The 27108-nt window shown below is 40.4% G+C and overlaps 1 protein-coding gene across 5 annotated transcripts in view; it reads left to right on the forward strand.

Annotated features, from left to right (window-relative positions):
• The first annotated feature begins 1854 nt into the window (after positions 1 to 1854).
• Positions 1855 to 27108, forward strand: part of LYST (lysosomal trafficking regulator) — an 88751-nt gene continuing 63497 nt past the window's right edge. For 3 of the 5 annotated variants that reach the window (XM_064648774.1, XM_064648778.1, XM_064648779.1), the window contains exons 1-3: positions 9680 to 9773; positions 25579 to 25663; positions 26425 to 26623. In XM_064648774.1, the coding sequence (XP_064504844.1) occupies positions 26432 to 26623 (192 nt within the window). In that variant the 5' untranslated portion in view covers positions 9680 to 9773; positions 25579 to 25663; positions 26425 to 26431. Of the gene's footprint in view, positions 1952 to 9676; positions 9774 to 23550; positions 23637 to 25578; positions 25664 to 26424; positions 26624 to 27108 lie in introns of those variants that run through there. The other 2 variants (XM_064648775.1, XM_064648776.1) reach the window with 2 other exon arrangements.

A 27108-nucleotide genomic window follows, 5' to 3' on the forward strand; every position in this document is an offset into this window, starting at 1 on the left:
TTCCTGTGCTGGGTTTTGTCTCCTTGAAATTGAGAAGACGTTTCCTCTTGGTATAAGAATAGAAAGGAATTTTACATCTTGAGAATTTTCAAGAGCTTGACAAAACTGAGAAGTCAAATTAAATAGTGATTACATGTTTTCAGCAATACTGCACTGGTGGTGATCTGTGTCTTATTCCTTCATACCAGCTGCTCCTTGTACAGAGATTTCTTGAGTTACCCCTCAGATAAGTATAAATTTGGAGTAAATCCTCTGAAGTTAAGGTGGTGTAGATCTGATGACTATAAATGCAGACTCAAGCATGATACCACTGTGCTTGGCCAGGACCTGTACTGTTCAATGAGCGTGTGGTGAACTTTGCCTTCATGGAGAGCCTTAAGAGACTGACATGCAGACTGAAACCAAAATGGATGGCATTTTCTTTCACTTTGCAGATGCATGTCCCCCTTCTCCCTTTTGTTGGCAGAGTACTCATGACTATGTCATCAGAGAGGTCAGCAAGCTGATCTGGTTGAAAACCTGTCCTAGAAAAATAGCGGATTGTTTTTCAGCTGGGTCAGTGGGCTGATCCAGCAGACTGCAAGACCAGACAAGCATGAGCACTCCTGTTCCAGAACTTGGGCTTAGTGAAACCATGCCCTGAGATGTAGCTGTGACTACGCAGAAAGTAAAAAACTAATATGCCCAGCAAATATTTGAGACAAATCCCAAGACCATATCACACTGACAGGAGAAGCCATAAGTAATTCAGTAAATTAAGACTAATAGGTAAATTGACATGGTAATATGTGTCAGGAAAGCTCAAAGAAGCAGTCTCAACCATCAATTCTTCATGAGAAACACAAATATTACAATGACAGTTCAGGGAGGTGCATAAGGAGTTAGTGACTTCTCAGGTTTAGCTGTGCTTTTGACACCTGGCTGCTGCCAGCACATTCACAGATTGCTCTCTCTCACAAGGGTTTGTGGCTCTGGATCTCTTCACATTTAGCTGAAACGTGCTCACCAGTGTTAGTTGTAAGACATCTGGTGCCTATGCAGCTAGGATCACCCACATTTAGCTCAAGTAATTTGGTATTTTAGAATTAATATGATTTCTTTAGTGTGACTAAAATAAGGGGATCCTGCCCTTGCTGTCCTAGCAGATGGAAATTCAAAAGGACACCTCTAAAACTGCAGGCTCTGAGATGTATGTGCAGATTTTGATTGCATGGTTTGATCACCCTTTTCTTTCTTTTTTTTTTTTTTTTTTTTTTTTTTTTTTTTTTTTAATATTGTGTTTAGAGAAATAACACCAAATGGAGACCAGAAACAAATTTTGAAAATCAACTCAGATTGCTTATTGAAACTCTCTTTGGCAGAACAGCACTGAGTTTTTAGTTCTTCACACAGTTGTCTCAGTTCATCAATATGGCCTTAAGGCCAAACTGTTCCCTTTTTATATGTCTATATACAATATTCAAACAAACAATGGAATGACATATTGGAAAGCTTTTAGCCTCTTGCACCACTTAGCATAATCTTTTTAGCTGTCTGCACTGTTTACTCATCCTCCTGCACCATTGACAGTAAAAGCCTGAAGGAATCCTTTTTCTTTCCTCCCTTTCCTTTATTTTTTTTTTTCTCTAGCAGCACTGCAGACACAGTAGCATAAGCAACTCAAAGAAAAACAAATCGAAACAGCTTTTGAATTTCCATACCTCTGCAGGGCAGGCTGCTTGTGTGGAGCTGAAAGGGAGCCGGAGCACACAGGAGCAAGGAAGCTGTGATTTCATCCAGCAGTCTGACAGAAGCTCCGAGGTTTCACTGCAGCAATTTGTGCAGATGCAGCAGCATCCCTCTGACTGAGTCCATGTCAAATGCTAGCAGATGAGTTCCCAGGAGGAGGATGCCCATGTAATTCTGTGTCACTGCACTTTTGCTTTTTAGTTGCAACTCTCTGAGGAAACAGGTATGCTCTACAGGTTTTTAAACAGTTTTTTATTCCTTATGATGATGTCTAATTTCTAAGGGAAGGGTAAGCTGTATGGAAATGGGGAAGATTGATGTGAGAAAGAAAGGTCCCCAAGGAGGGTCATTCCTCATCATGGAGTGGTGGTAGTGAGGTTTCTTGTGCAAGCAGGTGCAGGAAAATCAGCCTGAGCAGAGGTGGCTGGGGCATTTGCCTGGGGTGCAGGTTAGCAAGGAGGTCTCTCGTGAGGTCAGGCATGAGGACTCAGGATAGCTAGCTTCTGAGTCACACACATTTTGACATTTGTCTGGGGATTGATATTTGTGATTTGGTATCTGTGCATCAGCTTGTATGCCAGGTCAGCAGGCAGGGGAGAACCATTGACCAGGCTGGGCAGAGGGTTTAAGATGGTGTGTGCTGAGTTGGTGAAACACTAAAGATTATATTAAATTCATTTGCACCTATGTGACTCTGGGGTGACTTCGCTGAAAGCGGTAGAGTAATGCTGACAAAACTGTGAACAGGATTTTGCCTTATGCTGTGAAAAAGAGAAGATTCGGCAGAGGGCCCGGGTGGGTGCTGGGAGCTAGTCTCTGAATGTATAAATGCATTTGTTTCTGAAAAAGTCTGTGCCAGTTGCTGGATAGATGTCTGAAGCCCTACAAGCATGCATCACCCTTCATAGGAAACAAAGAGGCTGTTGCACTTCAGACAGCCTCCCCGCTGAATTATTCAATGCAACTAAATAACTACAGAGCTCAAATGAGTTACATAAAACTGCAAAAGTGGCTCACTCCCTTACCTTGAATCGCTAGCATTTTCTCTTTCTGAATGCTACATTATAGCGTCAAATCCATGGCTTGGAGCAATGCTCAAGATGCTTGGAGAAAGAACAGAACAGAAACACAGTAAGAGGAGCGTGGAGGGGACCTGACATAATACTGTCAGAAAGGTTCAGGCTGTTGCTGGTTGTGGGGAAACGACAGTGTCTGAAATAGAGCATGCTTTGTGTCCCGTTGTGTCTTCAGAGCTAGAGCCTGCCCAGAAATCCTAATCTGGAGACAGAAAAGCAGAAAAGCACAAAGGCTGAGTGTTATTACAGTGACTACTTCATGTGCTGGGTTTATTCCAAAGTAGGCGATGGAAACCCTGCGTACCACCCCTGCTGGCTTTCTTGCACCCTTTTGCTTGCCCAGCGTCATCATTCTTCTTGTCAGATTCCCCCACTGTGCCAGAGCTGAAGCTGGTATACGTACCAACAGGGAAACAAACATCTCTAAGTATCTGGAGCTGCTGGGCTGGGGGGAGCAGTTTGTCCTCATCAGAGCAGCTCTAAGGAAACATCCTGTTCGCAATGATTACACAAGCTCCCATGAACACTGTGGCTGGTGGGGAACAGACTGAGCCAGCCCCTCACCTTCCCCTGACACCACACTTGTACCTCCTGAATGGAGCGAGAAAGCAGCTATGAGTGCTCCCAGCGCCAGAGGAGTATTTGAAAGCAACCCTGTGATTGTTTTCTGCTTTACCAGCAGTAAGGAGCACCTTGAATGCTGCTTAGAACTCCATTCATGAAGGTGGGTTACTGCTTCTGGAGATGGAGTTATACTATGCTCTAATCAGGGGGAAAAAAAAAAAAAAGAAAAAAAAAGAAAGTTGATTTTGAATATGGAACATTGGAACATTTATCTTTACTGAATTACCTTTCCTTTTTCAGCAAGGAAAATTAACCACTAGACTGCAAAAAAAAAATTATTAAATTGCTGGTCAGAAATCACAGGCAGAAATGCAATGAGTCTTATGCAGGGGCAGAAATGTTTCAAACAGGTTTATTTGCTGTTATATAATGCTAATACATTTATACAAATCATAGTCAGTTTGTCAGAAAATGATTATGTGTGCCTCATAATTTATTCATTGTCTTGTGATTAACAATTTGTGTGGATGATCTGTCTTATCTATTTTCCTTAAAAAACGAACCAAACCAAAAAAACCACCTGATCACCCTAGAGTGATTTTTTTTTGTGAAAGACAAAGTTTTGCTGCTGAGTCTTTCTAATGCTCCACTGGCTCTAATGAAGCTCATGAAATTTAAAAAGGCACAGCCTTAAAAAAAAAAAAAAGAATTACAGATATTGAATTTTTACAAATTGGTAGAAAATATACCATGTAATGTAGTTAGCAAGTGCGTGAACATATGTGATATAATGAGGAAAAATTGATATGAATTTTGTAGAAAAAAATATCTCATGGCTCTGTGAAATTTCTGGGGAGGAGGGAGAAGAGGAAAGTCCTCAGTGAAGTCTCAGAAATCTGTCCCTGGAGTTGTGTTGTTTGGCATCAAAGTTATCTGGAAAAAGAAGCATAGTCTGAGGTGAGAGAGTTTCCTGATGGCAAGTTACTCTTGCAAGGTAGCAAAAATGAAAGTCAGCCGGAAACAAAAAGATTCCAAGCTGTGAGTTATTGGGTTAAAATGGCAGAAAAAACCCCAATGTTGATAACAACAAAGGAAAGTACCTCCAGTCACAACAATCATCCTAACTGCATACAGAGAGAGAAGTGTTGGAGAAGTCCTATCACTTGGGCAGAAGTCCCTGAGTTATGACACACAGTTTTATAAAGTTGTCAACTCAGTATTCAGTGGTAGAGGAGGAAAGGGGATATAGCATTAGGAATTATTAAGGAAAAAAATAGAGAGGAAAACATACATATAATATGCAGGAAATTCATCACAAACTCACATCGTGAGTATTGTCTGCAGTTCTAATTTTCTCATAGTACAAAGAACAAGAAAAAGGTTCAAAGGAGGGCAAGAAAGTTGAACAAATGGCACAGAACAAATTATTAAGTAGTCTGTGACTCTTCAAAATGGAACAAAAGAAGCAGATGGGAGATTTGACAAAGAGTCTTGAAACCATGGGCAATAATTTTTTGCAGTGGATTAGGAAGATAAGGAGTTCTAGTATTTTCACATGGGTTGTAGATCCGGCTAAAGACAACAATGGACCTAATAAGGACATGGGAAAACTGCAGCCTGGCCTGCTTTTATTGAGATTTCATCTCAGTTTCACCTCTTGAACTGACTCAGCTCAAGAGCATAGCCTTTGCTTGACTATTTACTACAGAACAGACATGAGTCTTCAGACATTGTTAGACACATGACAATGTGTAACTGTAAGAGACCATGATGTGGTGTAATTCAGACATTTACAAGATGTGAGAAGGTGCAAATTAAAGCTCAAAGTCCTGTATACATGTTTTTAAGCCATTTGTGTTTCTCATTAGGCTTGTGTCATTCTTTGTAGTGGGAATTATTTCTACATAAATCAACTTTTCTTACATTATTCAAACTAACTGCACTAAATGCAATTTAATTCTAGTTCAGCATACATTGCAACTAGTGATTTGCCTCAGCTGTTTTTGAGTAAGCTTTAAACTTGATGAATTCCATCTAAATGGAAAAGCCAAGGCGAATCGAAGTAGACTCGCTGATTCAAAACTGATAATGCAAGTAATTTACTTCTTTCATCTAGATTAGACGTTGGACAAATTTAGGGGTCATACAGTGTGTTTCCACCTGGCTATCTGGCTACCTGCTCTTCTGTTCTGGAAATGGGACCTAGAACCATCAGTAAATAGATTCTCATGTCAGTGTGTGCTGACCAGGAATTACAGCAATGAAAAATCAAGCATCACTGGAAATTGAGCCCTGCTTGCAGCAGGAAAACATAAAGAAAGATTACAAACAACTAGGAAAGGCTTCCCACAACTTCTGTGCTTTAAGCTCCTTTTGGAAGCATTTAATTCCCCCTTTGCTTTCTAACTACTGCATGAAGTTTTTTTTTTCTCTCTGTTCCTATACCACTGTATTCAAACATGAAGAATGAAAACACGAAGAGTGTCCAGCCTGGATTTTTCATCCTTGAGTTTATTCAACAGCTATCTCCTGCAACATTGATCTGGAAGTGAGTAGATACTCACAGATTGTTTCTCCTCAAGATATAGATAGACTCACACTTAGACCAGTATGGGTTTTTTTAATGAATGCCTCAGACCATTCTGTGATTCCACAAGTAAAAACTATTTTTCTATTTTATGTACTCTTTCAGATTTTTTTAAAGTAGCATAGGGAAAAAAGAAGTAATGTTCTTCCTTGGGAAAACAGACCATTATTCATTCCCTGCCGAAAGTCTGCTCATCTCAGCTGACAAAAGATACCCTTTCCACAAATGTCTCTGATTTAAGATCCTGGATTCAAGACAGCTCGCTCATTAGATTTATTACTCCACAGTTTTAAATATTATTTTTATTATACCACTAAAACATAGGTAAATTTTCCTAGACAAGTAAATACTCATTGGAAAGGAGAGAGAATGAGACTGTAGAAATGGCTCACAAAATCTAGGCCTTGCATTACCTTTGTAATGCTTTCAGCTGAAACTTTATTGATGAGACTAGATGGAGCCTTATGAAAAATGTGCAGTGGGTACTTAAGAAATTCCAGGAACAGACAGTCACTCATTGACCGCTAAAATTTTGGGACTATTGATCTCAATCCACTCTCTGTGAACATTAATACCACACACTGAAGAATCTGAGTACCAATGTGACCCGTGCAGTTCTAGTTGCTGTGGGCTCATTCTATTGTCCAGGAGAACAGTAGGGAAATACTACTTTTATTCTTGTTTCTTGCTTGTTTTCCATCTTACTATCTTCTCCAGGTATTCAAGAGAGAGAGAATTGCAGTAGAATTCTGCTTAATAACTTTATAGATTTCAAGTGAGATTCAGATACTGTTTGTAGGATAGTGGGAGTTATCAGTGAGCCAATGATGCAAAGAACCAGACTTGACTGAAAGTTACTGTGGCTTGAACTGGTGTCATTCTACTGACTTTCATGGAACTGCTGCATATTTACGTTGACATACATGAATTCAGAATGCTTAATATTTTACTGAAAAACTCTGATTTAAAACAACAACAGGCATGGTGTCATATCTGTAGCAGGAGCTTTAATCACTGTAATTAAAAAGCATCTGCATAAGATGAAAGACAGGTTGCACTTTGAAGCATTCAAGTGAGAACAACATTATAATTCTGATAAAATCTTCAATTGCACCTACTTATCTTTCTCAACAATATTTTTAGTCCAAACAGTTTATAATCATTTTTTAGTGCACACATGGTAACTGCTTCAGTGCACTTCAACTTAGGCCATGGCTAATTTCCCCTTGAAGATTTTAGTAAACACCTTGCAAAAATTCACTCTAGTGTTTGTATGTGGTGGCTGATTCTTATCTGAAAACTCCTATTTTCAGTAAAACTTACATTATCAATCTGAAATGCTCCTATTCTTTGTACTTTGAAAGCTAATATTCCAAGGGTGAGTTGATGTACTGCTAGTCATTGACTTAATTTTCATTGCTGCTGTTACAGTTCTGCTGTGCAACCACACAAGGCAATGTACTGGCTGCTGAGTTTCCCTGGTTTCCTTGAGAAAACCATAAATAATGTGTAAATGTCAAGCACGGCGTTTGCTTTGCCCTACATCTGCTACTGAGGAAAACTGGGCAGGCAGCAGCTGAGGTACCAGCAAAGAGCCTTGGCGGTATTGGCAGGCAGAAGTTTCATGGGAGGGGCCAGCAGAAACCTCTGTTTTCAGGCCACTGTCAGCAGTGAGGAGGGACACATGCATGCAGTCATCCTACGGCAATTTTAAGATCTGAAAGAAGGATAAAATAGTGTTATCTCTTTTTTTCAGTAAATAGGAAGCCCTGGTTCAGAGGTAGAAGAGACTTCTCTTTCTTCTTGCTGCAGGAAGTAGAGTGGATTCACGTGTTATTAGGGGGTTTGCTTCAGGGCAACAACTGCCTGAACTCAGGATTGGGAATCTTGGCTCACTTTCCTCTCCAGCAGCTGAAGTGCCAGATGGGATGGACTGGACCAAATCCTACCGTGTTCTCCAGGAGTTTAAAATAAACTGGCTTAAAAGTAGGATTTAGTCTGCCTGAATTAGCAACTAACTGGCATCTAAACTCCAGGGCATTGAATGAACCAGTTTTCCTTAAGTCCCTAAAGTTCTCTATGGCCAGTGAAGAGGTCTAGGTGTCCTTGAAGGCCATTTGTCTCTCTGAGCTGAGATCTGACCTTCTCAAGGGTGGGCACCTAAGTGGGGGCACAGGGTGCCACTGGGGCTCCCATTGCAGCTGTGTGGCTGTGCTGTGTAACCTTGTTTGGCAGCAAAGCAGTGTGTCAGGCTCCTTGCCCTTCCTGGTTTTACTGCAATACCAGTGGCACTTGCCTAGGACTGTTTTTTTCAAGGGATTTAAGCCATTTTTGAGTGCAGAAATGTTGCCTAGGTACTTAATCTCTGGAGAAAGACACTCTCTTGGGGTCTGCACAAACTGATCCTTGCATGGAAGTTGCTCTCTTGGCTTGGACTAGAGGTCCATTTAACCCAGTACCCATCTGACGAGGACAGGTCAATAAGATGAGGACCAGCGTGAACAACAGCCAAAAGCAGGTGCCAAGGGAGAAAATAAGAAATGTAGCTATAAATAAATTCCATGGGAAAGACCACAAGAAGCAGAGTGTACAAGCAGATCAAAGTTTATATTTGCAAGACTTAACTGCTGTTACATCGTGTGTATCTAAACTGACTTTGGCAGGTGGGTCCTGGGATCCTGCTGTTTAAAGCATTCCCAAGATCTGACTGCCCATCCGTGTAATCCTTGCAGGCAGCCTGGCTTAAGTTTTACAAAGGCAATATGCCACTGAGGTAGCCAGCAGGCCCTGGGATGATAACTGAGATGCAATCACAGTCCTCATCAGGAAAGGTAGCAGAGGTCAGGGAGTAGGAAGCCAATGCACCAGGGAAAGGTGTAAAGGATGTGAGAGGGTTACACTCACGCACCCTCCATATGTACAGTTTTCTGATTCAAGAATCAGAATGGTTATGCTAAACCAAGGCATGTATGAATATAGGAAACATGTGCTTGTTAACATCACCAGAAACATATTGCTGCCACTTTCAGAAGATTAGTAAGTGCCCTGGTCATGCAAGGTGAATTCCTGGAGGAGGCAAGAGCAGGGACATGGAGTCAAGGTACACTATTGATTTATTTGTGCCTGTGAAGCAGCTCTGACAGGGAGTTGATCGAGCAGCTTTCAGGGCAATCCTTTCTTCTGGGCAATCCTGCAAAGCGCCAAAGCCCAGCTCTGCAGCCGTAAACTTGCTCCAAGAATTTACTCTAAGCAAACACCAAAGCAGAACGCAAACCCTCCAGAGCCCTTCGTCCTGCAGCCACCGAGGCAACGCAGCACAGCGAGGGCAGCGGCTGGCAGCAGCCTGGCAGCGCCAGACGCCAGCGGCGAGATGGGAACAGATACGTGACACGCATGTTAAGAGCGTTTCTGATGCTGCCATTAAAGCCGGGGAGGGGGTGGCCGTGGCGGTCTGAGCCGGCTGAGCCCTTAGATGGGGACCACCCTCCCGCTCCGTTCCCCTGCAGGAACTGCAGCCCGGATCTGCCCATGTGGCACCCGCCGGGCGCTGTCACGGCGGGGCCACGAGAGCACAGGGAGCCGCCACCCCCGGGCTCGTCGCAGCGCTGCCAGGAGCGCCCTCCCGCCGCCTTTCCAGGGGGAGCGGGGCGGGAGCGGAGGCGCGGGGTGGGGCGGGCACTGTGTTGCCGGAGCGACGGGGGCGGGCGGCTCGGCGGGGCCGGGCAGGAACCTCCCGCCATGGGCTGCCGGGACGGTGACAGCGGAATAAGAGCGGAGCGGGCGGCCGGGAGCGCCGGCTCCGGCGGGGCGAGCAGCGGGTAAGGCCGGGGCGGGCACTGCCAGCGCGGGGGGTTGGGAGGCAGCTCGGCAGGGAGGGAGCTCGGCGGGCACAGGCCCTGCTGCGGGTTTCACGGGGCCGAGGCCGGCGCCGGGAGCCGCGGGGCCGGGCGGGCTGTCAGCGGCGGCTGCCGCCTCGGTCGGCTGGAGGTGCCGCTGGCGGCCCGGCGCAGCCCGGCGGCGGCGCCGCGGTGGGCGGAAGCAGCAGGAGCCGCGGAGGCGCAGGCGGGGCCCGGCCCGCCCCGGGGCTCCCGGGCAGCGGCGGCCGCCGGCGGCGGGAGTGGCGGTGCAGGCGCGGGGCCCGCGTGTTTCCTGGGGCCGGCGCCGGGAGCTCGGCGGCCTGGAGCAGTCCTTGCGCACGGGAGGCCTCGGCTGTCGCCGAAAGGCGACTTTTAATACCCCGTGTGCGTATCCAGGCGGTGCGTGCCGGCTCTCCTCCGTCCCCTCCCGTGTTACCGGGATGCTGCGCGGGTGACTGAGCACTGGAACAGGTTGCCCAGAGAGGTTGTGGAGTCTCCCTCACTGGTAATAGTCAAGAACCGTCTGGACGCAATCCTGTACCGTGTGCTCTCGGGTGACCCTGCCTGGGCAGGGAGGTTGGACCAGATGACCCGCAGTGGTCCCTTCCAGCCTGACCGATGATCCTGCTGTTCCCTGTGCTCTGCCTCACGGCGGGATGCGCTGGGCCAGGGGTTGGCGCAAAGCGGGAGCACAAAGCCTTTGCTGTTAGCGAGGCGTGTGTTGCAGACAGGAGATAAACCATTGAAGAAAAGCAAATGTGGGCTGTTCACGGAAATGCGATAACGCTGGCAGACGTGGAATATACATCAGTCGCAGCTCTTCAGCGCCTGAGCTGCCCTTTTTTAAAAAAATCCATTAAAATGGGTGGACAGATGAACGATGGCAACTCTTCTAGATGTTCTTTGAGCATGGGGAGAGTGTGTGAAGATGCTTCCTCGGGGAAAAACAAAAATCTGAGAACTGGACATTACATGGTACCCCCAAAGGAACCGAAGAGCTGCCTTTTACTTACCTCTGCAGTGAGAGAGATGGCAGGGAAAGGAGGTGCATTACTGGCAGTGAGAATAAACCTTGTAGGAGAGAAAGCAGAACAGTTGAAGAAATTCAGAGAATCAGGTGGCTGCATGTGGTGGCCTAGGAGTTGGAAAAGCATCTAATGTGGTTATAAATGGGACAGGCTGGAGAAGAAAATCTGGATGGGAGACTTTTTTTTTTCTTTGTAGTGCCATGTGAATCAGTAAGACTTTAATATAAGGATCTACAGAAACTTGGAGTAAGTGATGCATGCTTGTGTCACTAACAGAATTGTAATGTTGCTGACAAGGTGGTAGGACAACCATCTGGTTTAGTCATGTGTATCATAATCTTATGCTAGGTAGCAGAAAACATATGTCTGAAACACTTAACTCTTCCTGAAGGAAGGGTCTCAGGTTGCTTGCTTGGACAGGAGACCATGTCTGCATGGAGCTATTATCATAATGGAGCCACAGCATGGTAAGGACTCAGGAAAATATTTTTGAATCTCCTTTTTTCCTTTATTGTAGGCTTACAGACCAGTAGTGAAGAGGAGAAAGTATCTTCTTAGGTGCTTTAGGAAATATGTGGTTTAGTGGCTCTGAGAGTTACTGGCGGATGTTTAAAATAAAGTAAATGAAAAATGAGATTGTTTTCATATAGTCATAGGTGAGGGAAAAAAACCCACATCTTTTTCTAGGGTATTTTAATTTTACTGTTCTTTGTCATTGGACAGAGAATCTTGCAAGCTAAAGAGATATGGTTTTCAATGCTTTACTTCTAAACCCAAAGGTAATAGTAAATGAGACTTCAGGAAGTCAGTTGTCACTTAGTTTGTAAGACTGTACACAGATTTCTTAAGAGGAGTTTTTTCAATGTCACTCCCTTCCCACCTTCCCTCTCTCTTTCCCCTGTGAATTTCTTTAACCATACTCAAAGACAGCTTTTCACTAAAAATATTTAATTGATTGTAAAAAGCTTTTTTGTTAGGTTAATAACCATTTAATTAAGATTCTTTTTTAATGCTTCTTTTGCTTTCTCCTTTCTCTTAGTCTGTGTTAGGTTTTTCATATGTCACCATGTCAATTGTTAATGCGGTTTAAGACTGTGAGCACTTTGAACATAGCATAGAATCTGTTGGAAAGTCAGACAATAGGTAAAAACTGGAAAAGGAAACTGTATTCTTAACACTTTCTGAAAGTAAGTTGCTGTTCTCATATAGTTACAGTTAAGCTCAAAGCGTGTAAGCAAATACTGTGATTCTATGAACAACCACTTCAGGAAGCTATCAGTTTTGTGTTCCTATTGTCAGTGATTTCTGTAATAGACTGTGGTGCTTCCTTATTAATATAAAATTGTACACCCTTCAGCTTGTCATCTAATTTCCTTAGTATTTGCAGAATTTTGCCATTGTCATGGTAGTCTCTTTTCAATTAAGTTAGTGTTGCCCACAGAGAAAATCTGAGGCAAAACTAATTTTGATACTTTTCTTTTGAGGGCAGACGGGAGCAGAGGGAATGCAGGGTGAAATGATTATTTTGTAAGAGGATTCAGCCGCACCAGGAAGTGCTCGCTGTCCAGAACACGCCTGCTTGTCCTCTGCGGGTGAATTTCAGTTCTTTGCACTGAACAGCTGTCATTGACAGGACCACACTAATACCCATTTTATTCCTTTTTGAGTTGTCAGACTCTGTGGGCTTCCTTAGTTAAGAACTGTAGTAACTGTTGCCTGAGATGTCTCTACTTCATCTTTTTTGTTATGTTTGTTGGAAAATTGGATTATAATGTTAGAAAAGGATTGTAATATGCGGTGGAGAGAGGGCTTTATGTATATGCTTGGGATTACTTTGACTCTTGCTTACTTTTCCAGTTCAGAGTAGTTGTGAGAATGTCAGTCACTTTGGCAAATTATTGCTTGAAGGATCATAGGCCTTTACATAGCATCAAGTAGTTGAGCTAGTGCCATCACAGCTGTTGGTTCCTGTGATAGCACTGATCTGGTTATGGTATACCTGGGACAAGATCAGGTACAAGAGACCTGCGGTTCTTTTCTGTTCTGTCACCTGGACTGATTTGTCTGAGCTGGCTAAGCTGATCGAGCAGCTTGTAACTGCTGAAGGGGGAAATCTCCCTTCTGCAGCCTTCCCTTTACTGATATTGACAAGTGCCTGACCCCCCAATGTGGCAATTTAACAACAACAACAAAAAAAAATCCAGCTGAAAGAAATAGTTTTCTGCAAACCTGGGGAGATGAGTTGCATCAAGAAGGAAATGGATGAATACAGTGCTGGAGAAAGAGGAAGGGAAGAGTTGCTGGGGAGGAACAGAAACACCTTTTTGCTAGCCATGAGTTGTCAGGTGGGCTCAGCTGTTGTGTGGGGGGGAACTGTGTGTTCAGGGACTTTGAAATTAGTCCATGGTGAAGTCTTGCTTCCAGATAGAGCACTCTGTACAGAAGTGATACTGTCATGTGTTATGATGGGAAAGGAGAAAAAGATGCAGTGTGCAGTTGGGAGGCTTTTCTCGATATGTTAGCTCTTTGATTCCTGTTTGTAACCTGGGGTCTGATTAGAATCCCGTTTTTCTTGGAAGTCATGTTTTTTGTGTACTATTTGAATAGAATAGAAGCATGAGTCTTGCTAGTGTGGTTTTTAGGGAACTGTGCTGTGCACTCTGTGAAGATACAACTTAAATCTGATGCTGAGTGAGAGTAGGACAGAAAAAAACCCTCAAAATTTATTAGCTTACATACGTTGAAGGGATAGGTATGTAATGCTGTGATCAATGTAGTGAAGTCCTAGAACAGTGCTTGGCAACTGTAAGTGCTGAAAATTCTATTGTATTTTTGTTTTGGATATTTCCCTGAAGTTCCACTAGCTTTTTTCAGTCACCACTGCACATTTAATCTTAGTTCATTTTCTGTAGCTCATGTATTTTGTGGTTTTGGCGTATTACAGGAGAGCAGGGCTTCCACTCTTCTGTTTCTCTGTCTTATTTTTTAGTCCTCTTCTCCCCCACAGGTAACTCTGTACTGCCTGCTCTTGGTGTGGGTGGGATTTTGCAGCAGCCAAGCGGTGGGAAGCAGTGAAAGGGTTGTATTGTACACTCTTGAGCTTGTGTAGTTCACTGTGGGCATCTGGGGCATGCCCTGTGACACTTTGTATGGGGTTGAGCCATGTGGTGCTGAGGCTCTTACTTAAATTGTGAAAGAGCTTTCCTGTGCTTCCTGGATAATTTAAGAGGTGGGAAGTGGAAGGCAAATCGTGAATGGTGGTTTGCGAAAGACAGTGGAAGACTAGTGGCCATTAGGCTGTGTCTGTCAGGTACTTGCTCAACCACTCTGACAATCTCAGCTAATCCTCATGTTTATACATTCTTTGCCCTCTTTTCCTCCACAGAGAAAGTTGAGCTCATTGACTTCAGTTAAAAACATCATCATGCTCGATGGAAAAGTATGGGAGTATGAAGTGTGAGGTGCGATGAGGGAGTTCCTGGTTCTTTAGACTTTTGACAGTAGAGAAAGTCTTCATTTTCCCTAGAGAAAATTGGAAAGGCAAAATATGAGAAGGAATTTCTGTTAGGTAGTGCCCAAAATAAAGCTTCATTGAGAGTGTTAAAACTGATGTTAACTTTGTGCAGTTTTGTTTCAGCAAACACTTGACTTCATCTATTTCTCTTTAGTATTGTGGAGGTATTTACAAAGGATTTTTGTTCTTTTGGGGAATAAATGACAAAAACCATCTAACTAGATTGGTTAATTTTGGTAAACAACTGATTTGGATAGGCTTTAGTGCATTAACTAAACTGTTTCTGTTGCTCGTTCCTCATCTTTATCTGAAGGGATGAATAGTTCTCAATGTCTTAATTCTGGAAAAATGTGAATTAGTAAGGAAAATATTTAAGACATAGTGCAGCATTCCTGATAGTTCATAATTCTGTTGCAGGAGCTGATAAAAATCCAGAAATATACTTCTGTTACAAGATTTCAAGAGTTGAACTCTATCCAGATTTGATTCAGTAGTTCAGACACTGAAATAGTCTTAAAATTAACCAAAAAAGTGCTAGTCTTTGACCTTCTTGTTCTTTCTATCGGAAAGCAAGAGAGTTTAATGATCTTAACTTCCAAGAATTGAGAACAAACATTATTATGACTTGCCGTAGAGAAAACAAAACAAAAGCCCTAAAGTGTAAAACTTTGCATACATTGTCCTTGTACTACTTGCATCTTACAGTGATATGGGGAGATTTGAGTCTCTGAGAAGTGTGTAGTTTCATTTTTGATTTGTATGTTTCAATTAGGAAAAGATCAAAGGAAAGTATAGATGGATATATAGATGAAATGCTGTGTATCTGTGTCTTTTCAGCTGCTGAAGGTACTCCTCATTAATCTAGAACTATTTTTAGAAGCCTAAATTACTTCAGTTACAAAGTCAACTTGATTATTGGAGTCCTGCTAAATTCTTAGCATTTGCAGTGAAAATTATCATATGATGTTTGGTTACTGAAAATACTGCTTAGTTACGTATGTAGCCTTCATCTGGCACACTTCATGCATCTCCCCAGCTCTCTCTCAGCAGTGTAAAAAAAAAAAATCTTTTTTTGGTATATGTGCATGTGTGATAGACATTTATAGTCTGGGGACTTGAAGTGGGCTTTTTTTTTTTTTTCATTATACATAGATTTAGAGTTTTTTCCAGTGATTCAGCATTTTGTTAAATGTTTGTGGGTAAAGAGTTTTAGGTATACTGGGAAACTTCATACTCCTAGTCATTATTATGTGTAATTAAGTGTAATTATCAATTACAGTTTTTCTGTTGGAGTCTATACTGCTTGACTAATTTGGAGTGTCGTTTAAACTTTTAAAATAAATTAAAATTCCTGACTGTTCCTTATTTTCATTTCCACTGGAGAAAAGCTACCTAAAGTGAGATGTTATGTGAGTCATTTTGCCTAAAGTTATCTTCATTGTTGACTGGGTCTTCTTGAGACCAGTTCAGTGCAAGAGGGGCATCTGGAATAAATACCTCCTTACTGTAAAGCCTGGAGGAAGTATAAGGTCTGCTTCCCTAAAGCCACCAAAGCTGTTTGCACATTGTAAAGAAGCTGGCATACTGAGCTTTACAGGAATAACAATGTATTAAACTCTCAGATAATTAGGTAATTTTTTTTATTACCACTTTTAGAACTGCTACCTCCTATTTTTTTCTGCATCTGATTACTAATAGAAAATGCCAACTTCACTGACCAGTTTTAAAGACTCAGAAGCAGAATTTGTCTTCTGCCCATTAATGACCTCTTTTTTTCAAAACTCTGATCATTGACCTTCCTCTCTTAATCTCTTGTAGTGGGTACTTTAGACACAATGCCAAAATTTATCTTAAGCACTTTACTTTCTAGTTTTAATCCTCTACTAAGCTTTCAGTTTAGAGGAGCCTTTACTCATTCGTATCCCTTCCTCAAGATACTGCTCAAATTTTTGTCTCTTATTTCTCTGAGTATTCGTGTAATCAAAGAGTATAATCTTAAAAATTACAAAAAGTTTTGTATAGTCCTCCAGGTCGTGATTTGAGTGGTACATTTATTGTTTAAAATAATCTCCAGATTGATACTAAGCGGTCTGCTTAATTGTAGTGTGGTCACAACTACAGTGTTTTTCCCAGTTGTCCCAGAGACCACACTATCTGCTGATCTGCTGTACTGCAGATTATTGTAAGAGGGTATTCACAAAGTCTGCCTGGTCATGCAGGGCTGGTCTGTGTAGGCTCCCTGCTGGAGAGAACTTCTGACTCACCTGCTGTAGCAGACTGCTGCTTTCATTTTGCTCTGCGCAGTCTGTGGAGGTTAGACTTGGTATTTAGATTTAGTCGTTACTGTGCAACATGACTGTCAAGGCGGTAAGTATAAAACCTAAAGTGCGGAAGAAGGTATTTATATATATGTATATTACATACATACACTGTATGTGTGTAATACATACAGAGTATTAACTGTATGTATTTTAATTTGGGGAAGAACTTGTTACCATTCTGAGAAGTGTTCAGAACAAGGCTCACTGGGGAGCAATGCCTTTTCAGCCTTTTCACTGCTAAATGTTTTATAGATTATATTCATCCTTCATTTTTCTTTAGGAAGAACTTACTGGTCTTTCCATTCTGCCTTGTGCTGGAATATTTGTCAGTTCCTTCCTTTAGTACCATGGGTTTGCACAGGTGTTGCTTTCTGACTCTTCAGATAAGATCTGAAACAGATCCTAGCCTTCAGCTCTGCTAACACAGTTTGTCTCTAGCATTTTCATGGTATTAATAGCAGCATGAATATTCTTCAGGACGTTTTAGCTGGTCTGCATAATAGCAAGCATATTTGTTTCTGACACAGTTAATGTTGTAATGATTATCTTTGAAGGCCTCCAGCTTTCCCCATGCCTCTTGTAAGGAATGCTTATTTTCTGTGCCTGCATGGAGTGGTCTGAAATATGAAATTTTTAAATGAACTGGAATGGATTTAATTTAGCTAACTACGTTGTAGTTATTGACTTTGGATGGTACAAGACCATAAGCTTATCATAAACTTGACTATAGCATGTGTACAGGGTTAATGCATTGCTTGAGTGTAGGTGATTCTTTGAGAGCCAGTCTTTCATTAGTGTTGTACTTTTTACCTCACTAGATGAATCATCTCATTTTTTACTTAATTTCAGGCTTGACAAGAATGTATTCACAGGTGTTTCATATTGTTTGACTAAATAAAATTCCATGTTAAGTTGAGAAGCTGTCGCAAAGCACTTGTGTAGCTAGCCTGCGGGATTCTTTGTGTTGCCGTGGGATTTAAGTGCTGAAAAAATCTCCAGAGCAGTTAATTAGGGGTGAGATAAGAAAAGGTTTATTTTGCCAAGGCTAAAGATGTTACAAGGCGCGCAGGCCGTGCCTGAGATGTTACATTTTATGATACCATCCATCCAATCCCAGATGTGTCTACCCTGTGACCTTTACTCTGGTCCGCCCTGGGTCCACCCCCTGAGAATTGAGTCGGGGGGCTTTTGGGACCCCCTCTTCATCCCATCTTCCTCTCCCTCAGAGCACAAAGGGTACATAGTTACCCAATTTTTGACCGTGTTCTGTGGTTTAGGCCCTGATATGCTGTTCTGCCAACAATCTAGGCCTTGCCTTGACAAAAGACTAAACATTTCTGCTGTATTCAGGGGTATGAGTGATATAGGGAGCATAGAAAGGGGTAAGAGGGTTAAGGAATGTGTAAACAAGGGTGCTAGAGAGAAAGGGAAAGGGACAAGGGACAAAGGAGGGAGGGTTGCTGCTTTTAAAATCTACTTATAAAACTTCTAAGGCTTACCAATATTAGAAAAATAAAAAAAAATCAGGGGCTTAAGGCATCAGTTGCCATTAACCATCTCAGGGATATTTCATCCAGACTCAAAAGGAGGAAATTGTTGATAATCTGCTAACTTGTAAAGGGAATATTGATCTTCATAGCTCAAGGCAGAACCTGAGAACCTGCTGAATTTTAGCAGGTAAAAGCCTTGTTATGAGTTAAACAGGTAATAGAAATTAGTTTCTTTTCATAAGCAGGCTTTAAAATGATGGAAAAAATCATGATATGAATACTTCACAATCGAGAAGGACAAGAAGTTGTAGTTTAAGTTAAATGTTGATTAAATGATATTTGTGTTTCATTGCTGTGAATATTTCAGTAGCTTATGGTGCACCAAAAGCCGCATCAAAAGTCACTGAAGTGACTTTATTGAAACAGTCACTGAATTTACTTCATTGAAACATTCCTAAAAATTACTTTCCTGACAAATTGAACCAATTAATTATATTAAGTAAAGTTGCTATACAGAATTATGTCAGGGATTTCATATAAGACATGGAAAGCTGTTGTCCATCCATGTTCCAGAACATAGTATGTTGTGGATATGGTGTGAGGACAACTAACACTCAGGAGGCACTAGGATGAGAGGGGGATGTTAGGCTTCTCAATCCTTAAAGCTTGCTAGGTTTGGATTATAAAGTAGTTTGGCCTCAACGATACTGTAGTACAGACTCTGCCATATATTCTCTTTCCCTGAATTGTAAGGCCCTGGTAGGCTGGGGCTGTTGCTGAAATCCGAAGTTTTACCTGTAGCTTCATCATGATGGGTGTCAGAAATAGAATATTTGTTATAATAATAATGATTATGGTTTTCACCTTTAGAAATACAGCCCTCTAAAACATCATACAAACTCTATGTTCCACATTATTTTGTAGATCTCTAGTCCATTCCTTATAGGTGGTAAAGTCTGCAGATAGTTTACGTGTGAGCTGCCTTCCTCTTGAGGCACTCAGATCCTGTATCTCTCTCTTTTCTTGCCAGGTTCTCTCTTCTGGGTTTGATTGACCTTTCTAACACAGTTTATTATATCTTAATGTTCTTGCCTTGGTTTCCAGTCACCTGTGTGCTGCTACAAGTTAGAGCCATTGTATAATTAGTTGTAGGTAATAAGTTAGAAACTTGCTGTTTTGAGTTGGTAGTCACCCTTGCAGGACAAGCTTGTGCATTTCAGGGCCATTAGTAGGTTTTTCATTTAAGGGGCTGGATCCACAGAATAATGAAATGACAATATACAGTAGAAACACTGGGAATGTAAATCGAAGTTTATTTAATGAAAGTCATGTCCTAAGATGAACTTTGGAAATGATTGAACAGAAAAAAATGAGTTGTGGTGTTTTGTTTTTTTTTCTTGTATGTAAACAAGAATAATGTGTACAGATTAATCTGAGATACCTTTGAGTGATGCTTCTGTCATTCGGAGCTGGTTTTACCAATAGTTATGCTAGAGAAGTGAGATTCCAGAAATAGTCACGTGGGCAGATCAGACTTAAACAGAGGTTGCAATATATCACTGGAAGCAGATTAAACTCTAGCAAATACATTATAAGTTACCTTTGAAAGAATACACTGACCAGATTTTGGAAGTGTAGTCTGCAACAAACTGTGCCCAAAAAAGTTACCTGTCAAAAAAGCCTGAGGCCTGAATATCCATGGTAAATGATAATTTAGGAGTAAGGAAGGGTTTGTTTTTTCTTTCTTTTTTCTTCTCACTGTGTGTTACACCACAGATCTGGGTCTTGATCCAGAAAGATGACAGCTCTGAAACTGAGAAGGTGACCTGCCTGTACCTGCTATAATGCCACTTTGCCACTAAGTGCCTGTAGCCTTGGGTGTGTTTGCTAATTAAAGGTTTGCTGACTTGATTTTATATCTATATCTATCTATATATGATAGGTATTTTGGGAAGCACCTTGTTCCTTTTATTTGGCCAAACCTGGCATACTATTTGTCTAATCTTATTTGTTTTTTTCCTTGGCGTTCCTATTCTACATCAGGAATGGCTAGTTTAGCCATCCAGGTCACAATGTTCCTAACTGTACACAATATGAAAATCAGTATTTCTTTAAAGAGTGGGTTTTTCAGTATGCACAGATAATTCCTTTGTCTTTTTTTTTCCAGTGTAAGATATAATGCTTTCACATCCACTTAGAGGTAGAAATTTCCTGATTCTCAGGTTGTATAAGCACTGAACTTCATGGATTAAATTTTAATACCAAGGGAGCAGAACATAAGCAGACCATATACTTATAGAAGGCTTAAGATACTTGCAGGAGCAGGACTCTCAAACTTCAGGTGTTGCAAGACAAACATCCCATTTAGGTGAGATTGGAGTTAATACATAAAAGTGGCTTCAGTAAGATTATGCAGACATAAACACACTTGTATATACTGAAGCATCATTGCTCTGAAGATCTCAACGTACTTTTCAGTGTTCATTAAAATAATACTTGTTTACTGTCTTGTGAAGTTGACACGCTTCCCTGGCTAGTTGAAAGGACATTGCATGTGTTATGTATCCAAACATACCAAGCATTTTTGGCTTTTGCTTTTTTCTTTATTCTGGGTAAAGAGACTCTGACTTGTTTGGAAATAATATTTATCTAGTGCATTACACAGAAGGCTAAAAGCTGCTTACTGAACCCCTTGATGAAAGGATTTGGTACCAGTAGAACTGCACCGAGAAAATTGATAAGTACCTGCAATCTTACAATAAATTCTGTATGTTAAGAGGTTGTTTTTCATGTGCAGTGTCATGGCTGGAGAAACACTGCTTTAGTATCTTCTACTAGGTTTACTGCTTCCTTAACCCCAAATAGTTAATAAATAATAGCAGAGGACAGAGCAGAAAGTGATGGAAAATATAAAGTAGGAGATCTGCAGAGCTGGAGTGTTGTCTGTTTTCAGAATGAACCAAACTTGAAGTGTCTTGTTTTTGCTCTTGTTTGCATATGTCTGACTATCTGAATTGCTGGATGATTAGTAAATGTTCCCTGTGTTTTGTAAGCTATGCTTTTGGCCAATTGCCTTGCATCAGTAAAGCAAGGCATCAAAGCATCTCAAGCTTTGAGATGCTCTGCTTGAATTGCAGGTTCCTGTTTTCTTTAGGTCTTGTGCATTGCTCCTGCTGTGTAACCTGTTTTTGCAATATCAGCTGGGTATTTGTTTCCAGCTTGTGTAAAGTTTTGAATCATATCAAAAGAACAGAAAAGGAAGAATGCTGATTTTGGTGATTTTGAGCCTTCACTTGCATTTTTCCACCAAGTACAGACCTCAAGGCAACACTGTGGCTCCCATCTTGTTCCAGACCATACATATTTCTCTATTGCACTCTTTCAGGCTCTACTTTCTTTTCCTCCCCAGTTTGCACAGAGGATTTGATCGTTAGTCATATTGTTAACAAATTTCTTTAAACAGACAATCAAAACTGATGTCTGTTACTAACAAGATAAACTTAGTTTCTGCAATAAACCTGACAATCTGTGCTACAATTGCAGAAGGTGGAGTGTCTTAGTGTTAATAACAACATACTGGTGCTCTTCGTTATGCATGTGTCCTCCTGTTAGAGAAGCTTGAGCTTAAACTGAAAGTTTAACCCCAAAGTTAATCTGATTAAATAATGGTTGATATAATTATATTAATGTTAAAATCCTTGAAGAGGTAACAAGCATGTTCTCCAGAGCATAAATATTAAGTACAAGGTAGGGGCTGGGACAAGTATCTGCTAAATGAAATAAATACTGTGTGAAATAAATGTAGCGTTTGTTGGCCAGTGGTGACTTGTATTCCCCGTATACTTTTTTCTAGGCAACAAGTGAAAGGGCTACAAGTTTTCAACTGGAGGCCAGAAAGAACTTGGTTATACCTTATCTTATAGAAACTGAAGGAGTTCTTTAAGTGTTAATTTTATTACCTACTAAAAATGCAACTTCATTACAGTTTGTACTTAAAAGGACTTGTAGCCGTGCCAAGCCTGACCAATGTTTATCTCTTACCTGAAACAGAAAACTAGGGAAGGTAAATAAATTACCACTTCATGTAGCTATATATTCTCCACTTCTCTTTACATCATCTGTAAAACAACTTCTTGTAAGTTTGTTTTTCTTATGAAACTGGCTATCACTCCTTTAGTGCAGTAAGATATTCCTTTAACCTGGTAGACAAGACTGCTTTATTGAAGATAACATAGTGACTTACGGGAAATTAAAGCTTGCAGGTGGCTTTTATGTGCTGTGCATACCTTCTTAGGTACATTATCACCTTGTTTTAGTTGGACAGTCAAGCCTGACAGTGCAGCTGTATGAACAGCGCTCAGTAGCATGCCTATTTTAGACTCATGTAACTATTAATGAGCAATTTGAAGATACTTATTGGTGTCTACTTTACAAAAAATAGAGGTGGTTTAAGAAGTAGCTTTTTTTGCTAAGACTATGAAATTAATATTAAAGAAAAACTTAAAAGAAAACAGTTGTGGAGAAGTAGGTTTATTAGAGCACTAGTTAGGGCTATTTATCAACTGGAGACCATCAAATGCTTTGCCTTTCCTTTAGTCCCACTGCAGCTGTTGGACAACAGTTATTGAAAGTAATAAACTAGCATAATGGAATTTTGACTTCATTTCCCTTAGTACTGTACTTTATTACGATGTTGCTGTAACAAATTAGTACTTTCTACTTTTTATCGTATTACTGGTTATTCCAAGCTGTTCTGGAAAATGCATTGCTGAAAACATAATCAAAGAAAGGCCTAGTTCACTCTTATATACAGAAAATTAATTCTGACCCTAAGCTTTTGTTGTATTTTCTTCTTTCCACAAATTGTGCTGACATTAGAGATAATACCATTAATCATTAGCACTGTATAAATTTACTATATAATTGATTCAGTATTCAAGATTGCTAAATTGATCTTAAGATTAAGTTCTTTTGAAGCCCACTGAAGTAAGTACAAGGCAGCCTTACGCTTTAAGATGCTGAGTTGATGAGCAACTTCATTAAAATGGAAAGAAGTTCAGAGAAAATACAAGTTTCAGGTGCAGGAAATTGATTTCCACCACAACTGCAAACAGAAAATAACTCCTTTGAGAGTTGGTGCAGGAAGGGGCCAGAGGGAAGATGTGATACAGGTTGAATTATGAGGATGATGGAAGGATGGGCATGAAAAGGGCACATTATAGGAGAATGTCAGATCATTCATGGCTGTTTTGATTTGTGGTTTTTTTTCCTTTTATAAATAAATACTATGTAGTAGAGGTGATTTTTATGAAATACGATGATAAACTTCTAGTGAGTGAAATGGAATTTAAGAATGTGATATTTTGGTTTTTGGGGTTTTTTTAGGGCTGGCTATGTAAAGCCCTGACACACAGTGTATTCCAGAACTATAACACTGCAAACATCCCATTGGAACTGTACACAGCATTCTAGTAGGTTTCTTTCTGCTCTCATATGGCTTAGTTCGTGTGTGATATTTAGGTTTTGGGATTTTTCCCTTGTTAAAGTAACATCTCTGAAGTTTAAAGTACAGGGGGTTGTGTAGCATCAGCTTCCATATTGCCAGGCACCACAGCAGTTAAAGAGGTGTCACTTGAAACAAAAGAAAAATGCTGCAGTAGAGTAGATCCTACTTAAAACAAGTTGCCTGACATACTTTCTTGGAGATGAAATTCTATGCTGTGTTGGGTGTAATGTCAGCATATCACAATCTACAACAGAAGGGTGACGAGCAAGCTGACACCTTAGAGTGGGGTGGATTAAAAAAAAATAAAATCAAAAATCAAACCAACCAACCAGCCCCTCCCACCTCTGCAGAGCGTGTACTATGCTACATCGTCAGCAGGGCAAGTTGTTCACTGAGTTCATCTTTAAAAATAATGTTCTTTAAGTGCTAAAATCACTTGTCAGGAAGCAAATACAAAAGGGAAGAAGGTTGTCTGTCCATTGGCAGCTTTTTTTGGAAGCTTCTTAATTAATTCTGTTCTCCTTGTATTGTTCTTTGTCTCTAGCTTCAAGGTGGGTTGAATAATGAGGTTATATCACAAACTGTTTCCAAAGACACCTTTCTGCTGTCAGACTGTTTCAGAACTTAATTGCAGAGGAAGAAATAGGTACAACTGAGAACTAGCTAGCACTTGTTGGAACAAGTCCTTCTAAAAGCAGTCCTTCATTATCCAGCATGGTATTTCTTAACAATTTTTTTTCTGTACTGTAAAATGAGAGCATCTTAATTTAACACAGAATGGGTAAGGAATTATTGTGTTAAGAAGACATGCTTAATATCTTTGCATTAAAGGCAAAAAAATAATACTTTATCTTACTACTGACGTTGGGAATCCACCCTTTTGGTAGAATATGGTAATGTATGTTAAATCCATGTAATAATGCAAGCAATGCAGGAAACCTGGAGACTGAAGCTTCAACTGGAAGGACACTAAAACATAATGGACAGCATATTTCTACATTTTCTAGTAGTCTGGTGCAACTGCAGAACCACTAACTGCTTAAACTATTTCAATAAATTTTGAATATTAGCTGAAACAATAAGTTGTTTTTTTGTGAGGCTGTGGATGAAACATGTTTCCTAGCACTCAAAGGGAGGACTATTACTGGGAGCTTGCCTGGGGAACCTATGGTGTTTGTCTTCTTAAGGAAGACTTTCATGTAATTTGAAGTTGAAGTCCTTATTTACTTGCCATCTGAGAATACTAAAATTTTAGTCTTTTTTCTTCTTTTCCTATCCCCATCTGTTTTGGTGGATGTAATAAATGTCTTCTGGTTGCTTACCTAGAGACCTTTGTAGTTGAATGTTTTTGAGGCTTTTCTTGGTTACTACCCTTTGTATTCCTAATGATAAATTTCCAGTTGATAAGTTTGCCATTGGTAATTTCCAATTTTTATTAACTACATCTTTCCCAGTGCTTAATGTAATAAAGATTGGTAATCTGTCAGGACAGACTAGAAGGACAGATTTAAAATGCATTTACATCACCACCTGACTGCATAATTCACTTTCTCCTACTATCTATCACTTGCACCTAGAGCTGCAAGTTCTTCAGATATTATGTATGCATGTAGTAATCACTAATTCATACTCTTTCTAGAGGGAAACTATTTAAACTTGCATACCTAGCTCATTTTACATTTTAAAACTAATGAACTTTATTATGTTAACTTCTCATATGCCCAATTATTTTCTCTATTATAGAATATCTGTTGTGCACAAGCATAAGCTAAAAGTGAAAACTAGAGATTTAAAGCTAAAAAAAACCATCAAGAACTCTTCATAAGCTTCAAATAACTATCATAAAATGAGTTTTTAAAAACGAAGTGCACATTAATCATGATATATTTTTCTGTTTTTAAAAACAGGTGAACCAAGAGTGATATTTCCAGAACATATTTGCTTTTTTTCCCAGATAGAAGATAAATGTGCTAAGCTGGCAGAGTGATTCTGGTAAGAATGTTTCTGTTACTTCCACAATGAATGTTATTATAAGTGTTTGCAGTTTTGCTACTAAAAGGAACTTTCTATACCATTAGTGCAAATGAACTTGCTTTGGCTTCCAAGGTCTTATTTAGCATTCACTAAGTGGGGTTTATGTGGATTCACGGATCACAGAATATTCTGAGTTGGAAGGGACCCACATGGATCATGAAGTCCAACTCTTCAGTGGATGGCCCATACAGGGATCAAACCCACAACCTTGGCATTACTAGCACCATGCTCTACCCAACTGAGCTAACCTTCCAAATATTAAATGACCTTGTTTCCATAGTTGACATCACTGATTCTTATTTTGTTTTGCTTTCTTCAATGATCCTCTTGAGTTTTATACAGCTGAGTCTTACGTTTCTTGTCTTGTTTGATTTAAATGTTTCTCTGTAGACTAGTGCTGACAAGAAGAGCTGGAACGAAGTCATTAGCTTTCATTTGTGCAGTAGGAGGGAATGCTCTGCCACAGGCTTTTACTTGATAAAGTCAGTGTTTGGGGTCATGGGCTGTTATCTAAAGTTTCACTGAGATAAATTCTTTAATTTTGTTCTTTCCATTCCCTTCCACCCTACATTGGTATACTGACTCCTCAGTTCTACAGACACTGTCTTTGGAGGGAGTGAGATACAGGGAAGAAATGCTCCCTTCTTTCCCCCAGTCTTTTTTCCATAAGGAATGTGTTTTCTGATGGAGTTAATTTCTGTGCTTTCCTCTACTTACAGCTCAGACATGAGCAGTGCCAGTAACTCACTGGCACGGGAATTCTTGTCTGATGTCAACAGACTGTGCAATGCAGTGGTACAGAGGACAGAAGCCAGGGAAGATGAAGAAGAGGAAACTCATATGGCAGCACTGGGACAATACTTAGTTCAAGGCCGTGGGTTTATTTTGCTTACCACTCTGAACTCAACTATTGATCAGGTAGTAGCTTTTCTTAACTGGTTATAATTTTTATATTCAGCTTTGACTGTGTGGATTTGTCTGGCTTATGTTGTTCTTGGTGCTGGTTTTCCTTCCTTCTTATGGAAGAGTGCATGAGTTAATTGGAAAGACCATAAGTTCAAAAATATATGTTGCAGTAGTATTCTGTCCTTCAGCAGGAACAGAAAAATTAGGTAATCATATACCTATTTGCCAGCTGATAGTCAAATGTTTAGCAACCATCAAAAAGGCATGTGTAAAGCTCAAGTGCAGTAGCTGGGTAGAAAGAAGAAATAGATTATAAGTTTCAAGAGAAATGAGTGTTTATTACTGCAGTACAAACTGACGGTTTTTAATTTGAGAAGGTACTCCTGGTTTAAGGCAGTAAAATAAAATTAAAATATACTCCTTTTATTTTCTTTATTTTGTTTTTTTGGGCCATGAGACATATTTTTTTCTTTAAGTAACTTGGTCTTGGACATAAT

The sequence above is a fragment of the Pseudopipra pipra genome, chromosome 3, assembly GCF_036250125.1.
Source record: "Pseudopipra pipra isolate bDixPip1 chromosome 3, bDixPip1.hap1, whole genome shotgun sequence".
Lineage (NCBI taxonomy): Eukaryota > Metazoa > Chordata > Aves > Passeriformes > Pipridae > Pseudopipra > Pseudopipra pipra.